Source organism: Capra hircus, chromosome 23, assembly GCF_001704415.2.
Source record: "Capra hircus breed San Clemente chromosome 23, ASM170441v1, whole genome shotgun sequence".
Classification (NCBI taxonomy): Eukaryota; Metazoa; Chordata; class Mammalia; order Artiodactyla; family Bovidae; genus Capra; species Capra hircus.
In genome coordinates this window covers 26,932,062-26,946,532 of record NC_030830.1, presented here as the reverse complement: position 1 = coordinate 26,946,532, position 14,471 = coordinate 26,932,062, and the positions used below count along the sequence as shown (strand labels likewise).

Sequence of the window (14,471 nt, the reverse complement as noted above, 5' to 3'; positions counted from 1 at the left end):
AAGCAATAAAACATTGCCTCTTATAATCATTTAAATACTAAATATTTGTTGTGCTTATTTTTTATCGCCTAAATAATCTTCTATATGAGCATCATGAAGGTAACACATTATCCTCCATCTCATAATTCACTATTTCCTAATTACTGTATACCTTAAGTATCTACTCTAATGAGGTGGCCAAAACTGGCGATGATTAATAAAACAGATAAAGAATGGACTATGAGAAAGGAAATATGTCTTATAGTTTGTTCTGTTCCTAACTGTGATCTGGGCAAGTCACTAGACCTTTCTGAACTTTAGTTTATTGCTGCTGCTGCTAAGTCACTTCAGTTGTGTCCGACTCTGTGTGATCCCATAGACGGCAGCCCACCAGGCTCCCCCATCCCTGAGATTCTCTAGGCAAGAACACTGGAGTGGGTTGCCATTTCCTTCTTCAATGCATGAAAAGTGAAGTCGCTCAGTCGTGTCTGACTCTTCGCAACCCCATGGACTGCAGCCTACCAGGCTCCCCCACCCATGGGATTTTCCAGGCAAGAGTACTGGAGTGGGTTGCCATTGCCTTCTCTGGAACTTTAGTTTACTTAGCTGTAAAAATGAGGGGATTAAGACAAAAATGATTACTGAAATTCCTTCCATCACTGAAATCTGTATTTTTCCATTTATAAGTACCTGAAGTCATATGTAATATGGATACTTCTAGTTTTTATTTGCTTTTAAATGTATAAAAGCAATGTAACTTTAAAGTTATAACTTATTTTTAATATATCAAAATAATTCAATACATTAAGAAAATGCATGTTAAAAAGATCACCACTATATAATTTTTTAATTAAATGAAATGAAAATAGATTATCCAAGTGACAATAGTTTTTAAGTGGTTTATTTGCATAGATGCTTACTTAAACATATAACATGTACATAAAAAGTATGTATAACACCAACTTCAATGAGGAAGTTTTGTGTTAAGAATTTTAATCATTAAAATTACTTAAGATGATATTAAATTATAACTGTACTTTTTCCTCATCATCACTTATTTTTTACTGTTAAAAAAGTAAAACACACAGCCATACAAGTAAGCTAAGATTTAAATGATTTTATATTGTTAACCACTAGAGGGAGCAAATTTTATTATAATTTGTGTAAAAACAAACATTAAATATGCATTATGCTTCAGAACAATTCGGAGAAGGCAATGGCACCCCACTCCAGTACTCCTGCCTGGAAAATCCCATGGACGGAGGAACCTGGAAGGCTGCAGTCCATGGGGTGGCGAAGAGTCAGACACGACTGAGCGACTTCACTTTCACTTTTCACTTTCATGCATTGGAGAAGGAAATGGCAACCCACTCCAGTGTTCTTGCCTAGAGAATCCCAGGGACGGGGGAGCCTGATGGGCTGCCATCTGTGGGGTCACACAGAGTCAGACACGACTGAAGCCACTTAGCAGCAGCAGCAGCAGCATGATGTCTGCACAGGGAGGTATCTGTCACCTTCTCAACTTTAGTCAGACACTTAACAAATTGTGACCAGTTTTTAGTTACTGCACTTTTTTTATTTATTTAGCTAGCTGTGCTGGGTCTTATGGAGAAGGCAATGGCACTCCACTCCAGTACTCTTGCCTGGAAAATCCCTTGGACAGAGGAGTCCGGTGGGCTACAGTTCATGGGGTCGCTAAGAGTCAGGCACGACCGAGCAACTTCACTTTCACGTCAGAACAATTGTGATTTTCAAATATTAGCAGAAAAGTTCTTAAATATATTTCTTGCCTAGGCCAAGTTGCTTAGAAGAAAATAAATGACTTCTTAAAATTCATACATACTTGCTCAGTAAGTGACCATCCTGATGTCTGACAATGTGCTCTTAGGAGAAGAGATTTAGAGTTTTTAGGCTGAAACATTTTCTCTATTAAATGAGCCCAGAGTCTTCTCCCAGCTCTCATTTTTGCTATTTCCATATAAAAGTTCATTCCAATTCCCCAGAAGAAAGACAACCTAAAATAGTAATGTTAAGTCCAAAATCTAATTATAAAATGGAAAATAAAACTAAATGCATCACACACACACAAACGCTCAGATTTTAATTTCAAATAACTTAATTTGAATTAAAATCAAAGCATATGTACTTCAATAACCTTAAACCTATAATAGAGGACTTGTCTTTTAAAAGAACAAAAACAAATCTGTCTTGAAAATTATATTTACATTTTTAAATTATTTTTCAAAATGTGTCAGTTAATTATTTTCAGAATAGCAGAGAATAAAATTCCTCTAATTTACAAAGAAGTATGGTCAAACTTAACTCTGAATTTTATTACTGGCTTATTCCCTAAAGGAATCTGGTATATTTACACAAATTCACTGTATCAATATATTTTGCTGAACAATCATAAAATAGTCCTATAAACTTTTTAATGTTGAGGTAATATTTGAGTTTAATTTACTCACCTTGGTGCAAATTCATCAATGGTCAGGCCAGCTTGGAGTCCAGTTCTACAGTACTCCAAACCATCTGCTATAGTATAGGCCAGTTCCAGAATGGCATCAGCCCCTGCTTCCTGCATATGGTATCCACTAATTGAAATTGAATTAAATTTTGGCATGTGCTATATAAAATAATAAAAAAAAAACTTTAAATAAAAATATTTAAAAGGTTCTATTAAATTTATTTTCTATGAAATAATACTACTTGAAAATGATGTTCAATTCAGATATAACATTAACTGAAAATATTTAATGTTTAGTTACATTCATTTTTCAATTTAAATGGCTCATCCAATGAACCACAAAGGACTACATGTACCTGTTTTATTTCCTAGTGAAAAGGAATCATCAACCATTGATCAGCACCAAAAGTTAAACACTGAATTAGTTGGCTGAGATTAGGAATGTAACCTCTGGCCCAAGAACTGAATGATAACATCTTTAATTAGAAATTGATGCCTCTGACCTCATAAGAGGTCCTAAGACCTCAAGTCTTTGGGCATATGTGCTGAAGATGTATAAATTTAACTATTGTTAACTAGTTATTAATTATCTTATCTGAACATGAGTAAGTACACAGTGGGGGAAAAAAAGAAAATGATTCAGTGCTAGTACTGTATATGAAAACTAAACAGGAAAAACGCATGACTTAAAATTCAAAGATTTCAGTTTGATTTACTATGACATTTAATGCTTAGGATATCTCAGACAGGTTCCTTCTCCCACAATCACTAATCCACTATTCCCCTAAAATGTCATGTTAGGTAGGGTACATATTACACAGAACCCCCAGAACCAAGAAAAAAAAAAAAAACTATCATCCTTCCAAGAATTAATCAAAAATAAATAATATATACTAAATCACAAAACACTCATTACAGTGGGTTCAGAATGTGAACTCAAGTCAGAGTGCTCAAATTATAGTCATATCACTTAACTAGCCAGAGGACTGTAGGCAATTTTCTCAACCTTGTTATCCCTTGGCTTCCTAAAGTATAAAATAGATATCATAATTCTGCCTTCCTCATGGAGTTGTAGGATTAACAGAAATGACTCACCAAAGCCACTTAGTATTATGCCTATATATGAAGTATTCAAAAAGAGTTAGTTGTTGGTATGGTATGGATTATCTGTATTTTACACTTGCAAATACTTTTTATAACCAACAGCTCTTGAAAAATGTTCATTACAAAGTAATAAGGGGGACTGAATTACGTGGCATTGACAGACTACTTGAGTATATTTACAGTTACAAAGAAAGCAGCAAGGAAGCAAACAGGTGCTTCCCTAACTGAGAGCAGTTTAATAGAATTTCTTTAAGAATAACAGAAATACTAGAATACTGGAATATTATTCAGTCTTAAAAAGGAAGCAAATTCTGACACAAGCTACAATGTAGACGAACCTGGAGGACAGTATGCTAAGTGAAATAGGCCAGACACAAAAAGATAAATATGCTATGATTCCACTTATAAGTACAAACAGAAAGTAAAATGGTGTTTGCCAGGGGCCAAAGGGAGGGGAAAATGGAAAGTATTTAACAGACACAAAGATTCACTTCTGCAAGATGAAAACAATCCTGGAGATGGATGATGGTGATAGTTACACAACAAAGTGAATGGACTTAAAACCACTGAATGGTTTATTTGGAAATGACTCAGATGGTAAATTTTATGTTATATGTGTTTTGCCACAAGTAAATTTTTTTAAAGGAATAACATAAAAGTTTACAAAGTACTTCAATATAACATATTTCATCAATATATGAAACTAGCACATTTATCACTTACATGAAAAATTATATAAAGCAATTTTGAACTTGCAGGTGACATTAGAGTCTTTCACAAGGTTAAAAGTCCAAGTCCATAATAGCAGATTGCTACTATCTACCCCAAGAACCATTCTCCATTCTCCTCTTGTATATGAACCATGCAGTCAGAGTGCCAATGTGTTCTACATTTCCAACCTCCTCTCTGTGTGTCCACTGAGATATAACTGGAGGTTTGGTTTTTTCCTTCTGGAAGTTCACCTTTAACCAGAGGGGTGGAGTCCCTCTCCCCAAACAAAGTCCACCTCTCTACTTCCTTAATCATGAATTGGCACACTAAAAATAGAGGAGAAAGCCAAATGAAAGGACACAGGAATCCTTATGGCTGTGGAGCTTCCATATAACCAAGACCTTGACAGCCTACCTTCCAACTTCTCTTAGATGAAAGAGAACTTCTCTTAGAATCTTCATTTACTTAAAGATACTGCTATTTGTGTGTGTGTTTGTCATATACGGCTCAACTAATCCTCCTATGCATGTTTGTGAAATTGAAAAAGGTGATAGGAATGTATAATTCTAAACAATTCACATGGGCAGATGGAATCTATGAAAAAAAAAACAGGTAAAGTGTAAAGGTTAAATATCAAATGAGGAGAGTAGGCAATACTAGCAAGGGTACTGAGAGAATGGCAATTATAAGAGGTAAAGAGATTTTTTTAAAAAAAGTTTTGATTACAGAATGACTGCCCTTTACTGTGAAATAATGGTCTAACTTTAAGGTAGATAAGAGAAGAGCATTGTCAGCAAAAAGTAAAGTGTGAATGACAGGGGAAAGTATAAATGAATTACTTAGAGGAAATGAAGAAGCTTTATGTTTCCCTGTTGAAGGTTTGCTAATATAGAAATACTATAAGAACCTTCTTTTCCTACCACTCTGGGGAAAATGAACCTACTTCAGGGGTGAAATATTAAGGATCTTATTGTAGTTGCAGATACAAGTGATATCTTCTAATCCAGTTTTAGAAACAAAGTTGCTATTTTGATTCTTATCTATCTGACACCAGTGTCTATTCACAATTGATTCTGAAATCTGGAGAGAAATAAAGAATGTAAATAATGAGCCCTCCCTGATTCTAACAATTATCAGAGAATAAAAATTTTAACAATAAAGAAAATACAATAAAGGCCAACTGTTCAGACTCCTATAGGTAATGACAGACCATAAAACTAGTACATTAAAACTAAAAAGTAAAAACTAACAATATACATACAAACACAAATCCCACATCCTGACTATACTATAACTACTACTCAGACTCAATTACCAAATTCAAATTAGGTTATGGCATTTTATAAAAATTCCTACATTCTAAGAACAATAGTAAAATCTATAATAATAAAGGATACCTTTGCTGTATATTGGAAGATGTCAGCAATAATTTTCATGGATGGTTCTGGAGGAAAAATATAAGTATTTCTGACCATAAATTCCTTTAGTATATCATTTTGGATTGTACCAGTAAGTTTCTCTTTAGGTACGCCTTGTTCTTCTCCAGTTACTATAAAAGTTGCAAGAACTGGAATAACTGCTCCATTCATGGTCATGGAAACCGACATTTTTTCTAAAGGAATTCCATCAAAAAGAATTTTGGTATCTTCCACAGTGTCAATAGCAACTCCAGCCATTCCAACATCACCACGAACTCGAGGGTTGTCTGAATCATAGCCACGATGTGTTGCCAGATCAAAGGCAACTGATAATCCTTGTTGACCAGCTAAATATATAAAGAAAAATAAGGTAGGATTAAACAGTCTGGCATCAAAGTAAACTGATTTTAACACTACTAAAAGTACTGATTCATTTCATTACAATCTACTTTGATAATAAAAAATCTTTATGCTCAAAACAAACTTACATAAAGACTTTAGTTCCTAAGAGTCTGTTGTTTCCCATGTACTAAAAAACGCACAAAGTGAATTCCAGACTTCACTATAATAAAGACTAGAAGGAATAAAACATATTGATCTCATGTCCATCTGAGGATTCTTTTATCTTAACAATTTTTGATAGAAATATCTTTAAGATTCATGGGAAGATATGGCTGTTTATATACAGTTAACATTATTTAGTACTTGTATGCTCATTTATTTTTGCTCTTGTCTTGGCCATTGAAATTTAATGGGAAATAGAATTATAAAAAACACTCAAAAAACTAAAATCTGTACCACATTTTTGTTTATTCCTTTCTTTGGTCGTCTCATAAACCATTTTCCCCTCCCATTCCTATCCTGACAGTTTTAATTAAAAGCTTTTCAAAGGCAAAGCCAATGTCTCAGAATTTTCTTCATATAATTTCACCTAATTCCTTTTATACAATGTGCATTTAGGTATTGTTTTCTTTCAAGAATTGAGCACTTTATTCTGGGTTATCTATTTTTTTGACCATGTAAATGGAAAAACATTCTTTTTTTTTTTTTTGAGAGTATAGCCTTGACTACTAGATTATAAAGTGACTATTAGCTCTATTGAGATTAACTAGCCTCCCTTCAAAAGGCCAAGATGAGGAAGTGTTATATTTGATCATAAATACTATGTCTCACATTAAAATCTCACCCTTAATATTGTCCTTATAGAACTTATTGCTCTCTTCCACAGTACTGAAACCAGCATACTGGCGGATGGTCCAGGGCCTGAAAGTGTACATGGTGGGATACGGTCCGCGCGTGAATGGCTTCATGCCTGGAAGTTCTTCAGGGAAGTCCTTGGTATCCCGGCTGGAATATAAGGGCTTTATGGAGATCCCCTCTGGGGTGTGCCATATTAGTTCTTCTGGGTTTTTGCCTTTCAACTGCTTTTTAGCCAGGGCAGCCCATTCTGGATGAAGGGGCTGTTGCTGATGCAGAAGTCGTTGCCAGATAAGCCTGGAGCCTGAGGACCCTTTCAGCTGCCTCAGGTGATGTGGTGAAAGCAAAAAAAGCCCAGTCTTAGCCCTCAACATGATGGAACATGGAACACGCCAAACAAGAACAAGAACTGACCTAGAAAAAGAAGCACAGTGCATATGTATTTGCAAGACTGGCAAAACAGGAGCTTACTGGTGAGAAAGAAAAAGAGAAAAAACAGTATATAAGTATGATTTCTTCTCCTTTTCTGTTCCCTACACATAATATTTTATAACTTTGGTCCCTCGTGTCCACAACTACTATCATTGTTCTAGTCTAGTCCTCTTCCTCAAGAGCCTCTCAGGAGGTTGTGCTGACCAGTCTTCAGCCCCCTCTCATCCATTCTGCACACTGACACCAATGCAGAGATGATCATGTCACACTGTGAAGATCTTTCAAAGGCGATGCATCAAGTAGAGGATGCAGCATAGCCTCCTAATTAATTTTTCACTCAGAAGGTTTTTAACATCTATATTATGACAGGCATTGTACTGGATGCTGGAGAAAAAAGGGGTGAATCAAACAGACATTTAAGCCCCCTATGCCCTGATCCTGCTTATCTCTCAGAATTACCTCTGCCTTTGACCCACTCCAGTACTCTTGCCTAGAAAATTCCATGGGTAGAGGAGCCTGGCGGGCTACAGTCCATGGGGTCGCTAAGAGTCAGACACGACTGAGTGACTTCACTTCACTTCTTTGACCTCTACACATTTTGTATTCTAGAAATTCTGGATCACCTACAGTGCCCTGCATGTGTCAAAGTTCCATAACTTGCCCTTGCTCTTCCACTGACCTAGAATGCACTACTTTGGCTAAGGCATACCTCTGGTATGCAGGGCTTTCTATGTGACAGGTACTGTTTAAGGACTTTATGTAGAGCAGCAATTTTAACCTCAAAACACCACCAAGAAATAGGAATTTATACTAATATTATCCCCATTTTACAGATGAGGAAACTCAGGCACAGAAGAGCTAGTATTTTAATCCTGGAAAGCAAAGCATTTAACGAATACATTCACACCCTGTCCCTGAAACTACAAGCTGGATTAAATGGCCTCTTCAGTATTCTATACCACCGAGCTCTGTTTCCCTCTTTATAAATCTATCATCTCCCATACTTCAATAGATTAGAACACTGTTTTTTATTTCATATAAAATATATTTCTTTATGTTTTGTTTATACAAAATATATGCATATAAAATTTCATATATATATTTCTTTTCTTCTATTCCATAAACTGATCTAATATCAGAGCTATATATTCCTGATAATTACCCAGTCTTATACTACGTAACTAAGTCCAATTTCATCATTTTACAGATATAGAAATTAAAGTCCAAAGAAATACAGAAATAAAGCAGCTTATCAAAATTCTACACAGAAAAACAGTACTGAAAGTTCTGCATTATTTAATGCTTATCAGAGTCATACAGTCTCAACATGTAGAGCCTAATATTTAAAAGGATTTTGAGTGGAAATTTTTATTAATATATTCATGATTCCCTACAATACATAAGACAAGTAAAGTGAGTTCAAAATTCTATTTTCCATACCATTTCTCATCTATCAATTTAGTGAATTTTAAACAAAATTAAGAATACCCAACATTTGTTAGGGAATTATAAAAGAAAAAGGAATCCAATTGGTGGAAGTATTAACTGAGATTAACTATTTAAAAAAGCAAATTGGTAACATGCACAAACAATCTCTGAAATGATCATGCCATTCCACTGAGGATCATTACTCCTGGAAAAATTATTAGACAAAATACACATTCCCTAGTAGTTTTACTTATAGTTAGGAAAACTCAGAAACATCATCAATGAAGAAGAAATAAATAAGTTCAGTATTTAAAAATTATAGAATTTTATGTAGCTGTAAAAATATGTTTAGGAATTAGGCAAAACTAATCTTTGATGTCAGAAGTCAGAGTGGTTGTGTGGTGACTAGTTGAGAAAGGAAGAAAGAAAGGAGCTCTAGGGTGATGGTCTTAATCTGAATTCCTATTATATAGATGTGTTCAGTTTGTGGAAATTCATCAAATTTTACAAATATAATACATGCTCTTACCTATATCATACATAACATATTATACATAAGTTAAAATTTAAAATGTTATGCGCAGTGTGTTTAAAAAAAGGAGATAGGCTCAAGAAGCATTAAAAGATTAAAAAAAAAAAAAGTGTCCTAGGTAAAAATTGCATAGAACAAAGTCTAAACAGAAATACAACAAAAACAATTCCTATTTCTTTAAACTAGTATGCCTTTTATTCTATTAAACTCATGGGGTCCTAGACATCCATCTTCTTCTGAGCCATAAACTGCACATACTAGCTTAAAAGGCAGATGAGAAGAAAAAATTTATAACTGAACTACTAGGGTAGTAATGTTATAAAAAGTAATCTAATAGAATGGATAGAAAACAAGCTCCTACTGTATAGCATGTGGGACTATATTCAATATTCTGTGATAAAACATAATGAACATGAAAAAATGTACATGTATGTGTTAACTGAGAGGCTTCACTGTACAGCAGTAATTAACACTCAGGGTAACTCTAGTGGTAAAAAATTTGCCTGCCAGTTCGGGAGACACAGAAATGTGGGTTTGATCCCTGGAAAAGGAAATGGAACTCACTCCAGTATTCTTGCCTGGGAAATCCCACAGACAGAAGAGCCTGGTGGACAACAGTCCATGGCATCCCAAATAGTAGGATATGACTGAGCACGCATGCAGAGTACACAGTAATTAACATAACATTGTAATTTAACCATACTTCAATAAAAAATACACTTTTAAAAAAGTAATCTGAAAACTGCCTGAGACTACGTTGCAGAAGATAATATCACAATCATTTCATGCAAAATGCAGGTTCAGTTCAGTCGCTTAATAGTGTCTGACTCTTTGCGACCCCATGGACTGCAGCACAGCAGGCCTCCCTGTCAATCACCAACTCCCAGAGTTTACTCAGACTCATGTCCATTGAGTCAGTGATGCCATCCAATCATCTCATCCTCTGTCGTCTCCTCCTCCTCCTGCCTTCAATCTTTCCCAGCATCAGGGTCTTTTCAAATGAGTCAATTCTTCGCATCAGGTGGCCAAAGTATTGAAATTTCAGCTTCAACATCAGTCCTTCCAATAAATATTCAAGACTGATTTCCCCTAGGATGGACTGGTTGGATCTCCTTGAAGTCCAAGGAATTCTCAAGAGTCTTCTCCAACACCACCGTTCAAAAGCATCAATTCTTCGATGCTCAGCTTTCTTTATAATCCAACTCTCACATCCATACATGACTACTGGAAAAACCATTGCTTTGACTAGACGGACCTTTGTTGGCAAAGTAATGTCCTGCTTTTTAAAAGCTGTCTAGGTTGGTCATAACTTTTCTTCCAAGGAGCAAGCATCTCTTAATTTCATGGCTGAAGTCACCATCTGCAGTGATTTTGGAGCCCAAAAAAATAGTCAGCCACTGTTTCCACTGTTGCCCCATCTATTTGCCATGAAGTGATGGGACTGGATGCCATGATCTTAGTTTTCTGAATGTTGAGCTTTAAGCCAACTTTTTCACTCTCCTCTTCCACTTTCATCAAGAGGCTCTTTAGTTCCTCTTCACTTTCTGCCATAAGGGTTGTTATCATCTGCATATCTGATGTTATTGATATTTCTCCCAGCAATCTTGATTCCAGCTTGTGCTTCATTCAGCCCAGTGTTTCTCATGGATGTACTCTGCATATACGTTAAATAAGCAGGGTGACAATATACAACCTTGACGTACTCCTTTCCTGACGTACTCATTTCTGTCCTCAGGAGGCAGGTCAGCTGGTCTGCTATGCCCATCTCTTGAAGAATTTTCCACCGATTGTTGTGATCCACACAGTCAAAGGCTTTGGCATAGTCAATAAAGCAGAAATAGATGTTTTTCTGGAACTCTCTTGCTTTTTTGATGATCCAATAGATGTTGGCAATTTGATACCTGGATCCTCTGCCTTTTCTCAATCCAGCTTGAACACATGGAAGTTCATAGTTCACATACTGCTGAAGCCTGGCTTGGAGAATTTAGAGCATTACTTTGCATGTGTGTGAGATGAGTGCAATTGATGGTAGTTTGAGCATTCTTTGGCATTCCCTTTCTTTGGGATTGGAATGAAAACTGACCTTTTCCAGTCCTGTGGCCACTACTGTGTTTTCCAAATTTGTTGGCATATTGAGGGCAGCACTAGCATTATTTTTTAGGATTTTAAATAGCTCAACTGGAATTCCATCACCTCCACTAGCTTTGTTCATAGTGATACTTCCTAAGGCCCACTTGACTTCACATTCCAGGATGTCTGGCTCTAGGTGAGTGATCACACCATTGTGGTTATCTGGGTCAAGAAGATCTTTTTTGTATAGTTCTTCTCTGTATTCTTGCCACCTCCTTAATATCTTCTGCTTCTGTTAGGTCCCTACCATTTCTGTCCTTTATTGTGCCCATCTTTGCATGAAATGTTCCCTTGGTATCTCTAATTTTCTTGAAGAGATCTCTAGTCTTTCCCATTCTGTTATTTTCCTCTATTTCTTTGCACTGATCACTTGAGGAAGGCTTTCTTATCTCTCCTTGCTATTCTTTGGAACTCTGCATTCAAATGGGTATATCTTTCCTTTTCTCCTTTGCCTTTAGCTTCTCTTCTTTTCATAGCTGTTTGTAAGGCCTCCTCAGACAACCATTTTGCCTTTTTGCATTTCTTTTTCTTGGGGATGGTCTTGATCACTGCCTCCTGTACAATGTCACGAAACTCCGAACCTCCATCCATAGTCTTTCAGGCAACTCTTTGTTTATCAGATCTAATTCCTTGAATCTATTTGTCACTTTCATTGTAAGGGATTTGATTTAGGTCATACCTGAATGGTCTAATGGTTTTCCCTACTTTCTTCAATTTAAGCCTGAATTTGGCAATAAGGAGTTCATGATTTGAGCCACAGTCAGCTCCTGGTCTTGTTTTTGCTGACTGTACAGAGCTTCTCCATCTTTGGCTGCAAAGAATATAATCAATCTGATTTCAGTGTTGACCATCTGGTGATGTCCATGTGTAGAGTCTTCCCTCGTATTATTAGAAGAGGGTGTTTGCTATGACCAGTGCGTCCTCTTGGCAAAACTCCGTTAGCCTTTGCCCTGCTTCATTCTGTACTCCAGGGCCAAATTTGCCCGTTACTCCAGGTATTCCTTGACTTCTTACTTTTGCATTCCAGTTGCCTATAATGAAAAGGACATCTTTTTGGGGTGTTAGTTCTAAAAGGTCTTGTAGGTCTTCATAGAACTGTTCAGCTTCAGCTTCTTCAGCTTAATGGTTGGGGCATAGACTTGGATCACTGTGATATTGAATGGTTTGCCTTGGAAACAAATAGAGATCATTCTGTCATTTTTGAGATTTCATCCAAGTACCGCATTTCAGACTCTTTTGTTGATGATGATGACTACTCCATTTCTTCTAAGGGATTCTTGCCCACAGTAGTAGATACAACGGTCATCTGAGTTAAATTCACCCATTCCAGTCCATTTTAGTTCACTGATTCCTAAAACGTCGATGTTCACTCTTCCATCTTCTTTTTGACCACTTCCAATTTACAACCAGTCCATCCTAAACGAGATCAGTCCTGGGTGTTCATTGGAAGGACTAATACTAAAGCTGAAACTCCAATACTTTGGCCACCTCATGGGAAGAGTTGACTCATTGGAAAAGACCCTGATGCTGGGAATGATTGAAGGTGGGAGGAGAAGGGGACAACGGAGGATAAGATGGCTGGATGGCATTACCAACTTGATGGACATGAGTTTGACTAAACTCCAGGAGTTGTTGATGGACAAGGAGGCCTGGTGTGCTGCAATTCATGGGGTCACAAGGAGTCGGACACGACTGAGTGACTGAACAGAACTGAGCTGAATTTACCTTGATTCATGGACCTAACATTCCAGGTTTCTATGCAATATTGCTCTTTACAATGTTGCAGGTAGGGCTTTACAAAATGCAGGAAGGGCTTTCCTAAACCTGGATAAATGATTGGAAAGAGGTGACTTCCTGAAAATCACATGACAAATTGGTAAAGACTGGAAATAGACATCATTTTTAGATAAGAACACAACTTCGGCTGATGGAAATAGGATTTCTGAACTTTTCTCAAAAGATACATCAAGAGACACTTTCAACAACCAAAGAAATTATATGCAAAGCAAATATAATAAGTTATGAGTGATTAAAATGTGTGAAAGAGCAACAATGAAGCAACATTTGCCCTAATGATGAAGCAACATCTGCCACACCCTCAAAAAAATGCGGGTAAAACACCTACATACAGTTCTGAATCAAATCCCTTTTAAATTTGTTTACACGTGATTCTACTTTAAAAGCTAGCCGCCTCCAATGTTCGTCCAATTTAGGTGAGAGAGGACAACACAGAGCATGCAAATTAAATTTAGTATCAGCATAAATAAGTCTTTAAACATAAAATACTGAGAGAAAAATCAAGTGATTTAAAATTTGACACACAAACATATTACTCAGAGTTTGGTGCGTATAAAAGATTACTCTCTTTCCAGATAAAAACGAGAACAAGTTAGCAATTTACACTTTCAAGTACGTTTAGACCTGTCTTTCCACTTCTCACCATCACCTTCATCTGTACACAGAAAGAAACTTCCAATTCGGCCACCTCTCACAAAAAACCCTCACAACCACCGCGGCCTCGAAGGAGGCAACTCTGGAGAGAGCATATCCCTCTGGAATCCTACAATCGCTCTCTGCCCGGAGGAACTTCGGGGTTCCTGGGTAACCAGGGAAGATGGCAATATGGCCTCTGGGACATTAAAAGCACCTTCTTTTCTGCAGTACCTCCGAACTTCCGCGGACCTCACTGAAACAGAGAGGCCAGTGGAGCATCTAAACCTAAGAAGAGGTAGAGCAGAGTGGGATCCCTTCTCAGCAGTAAAGAAGGAGAAGTTGGGAGTTGGGAAGAGAGAAAGGACAACTTTCTCCGGGGACAACTAAGGGTGGGGAGGAGTCTGAAGAATGGAGGGATCTGAAAGGCAGACGTGCCTCAAGGTGCACGGTCTTACTCACGAGTCGGCCTGTCTCAGACCGAGGCCTTGGAAGACGACGGCCGGACCTAGGAACCCCGAGCTCTGCAAGTCAGAAGTCCCCAAAGCAGGGCCCGGGACCAAACAAGCGCAAAGGCCAACGCGATGGGACGGGATGGGGGCGTCGGCCGACCGCCCTCGTTCCAACCAATCCCGTCACGCTT

At 37.2% G+C, this 14,471-nt stretch overlaps 1 protein-coding gene across 4 annotated transcripts in view; it reads right to left on the bottom strand.

The window, feature by feature from the left end:
- Nucleotides 1-14,468, bottom strand: part of MUT (methylmalonyl-CoA mutase) — a 40,865-nt gene extending 26,397 nt beyond the window's left edge. Inside the window, exons 1-5 of one of the 4 annotated variants that reach the window (XM_005696395.3) lie at nucleotides 14,267-14,468; nucleotides 6,866-7,290; nucleotides 5,659-6,026; nucleotides 2,448-2,605; nucleotides 1,823-1,994 (exon numbers count right to left, since the gene is read on the bottom strand). In XM_005696395.3, the coding sequence (XP_005696452.2) occupies nucleotides 1,823-1,994; nucleotides 2,448-2,605; nucleotides 5,659-6,026; nucleotides 6,866-7,250 (1,083 nt within the window). In that variant the 5' untranslated portion in view covers nucleotides 7,251-7,290; nucleotides 14,267-14,468. Of the gene's footprint in view, nucleotides 1-1,822; nucleotides 1,995-2,447; nucleotides 2,606-5,658; nucleotides 6,027-6,865; nucleotides 7,291-13,844; nucleotides 14,138-14,266 lie in introns of those variants that run through there. The other 3 variants (XM_005696393.3, XM_005696394.3, XM_013973872.2) reach the window with 3 other exon arrangements.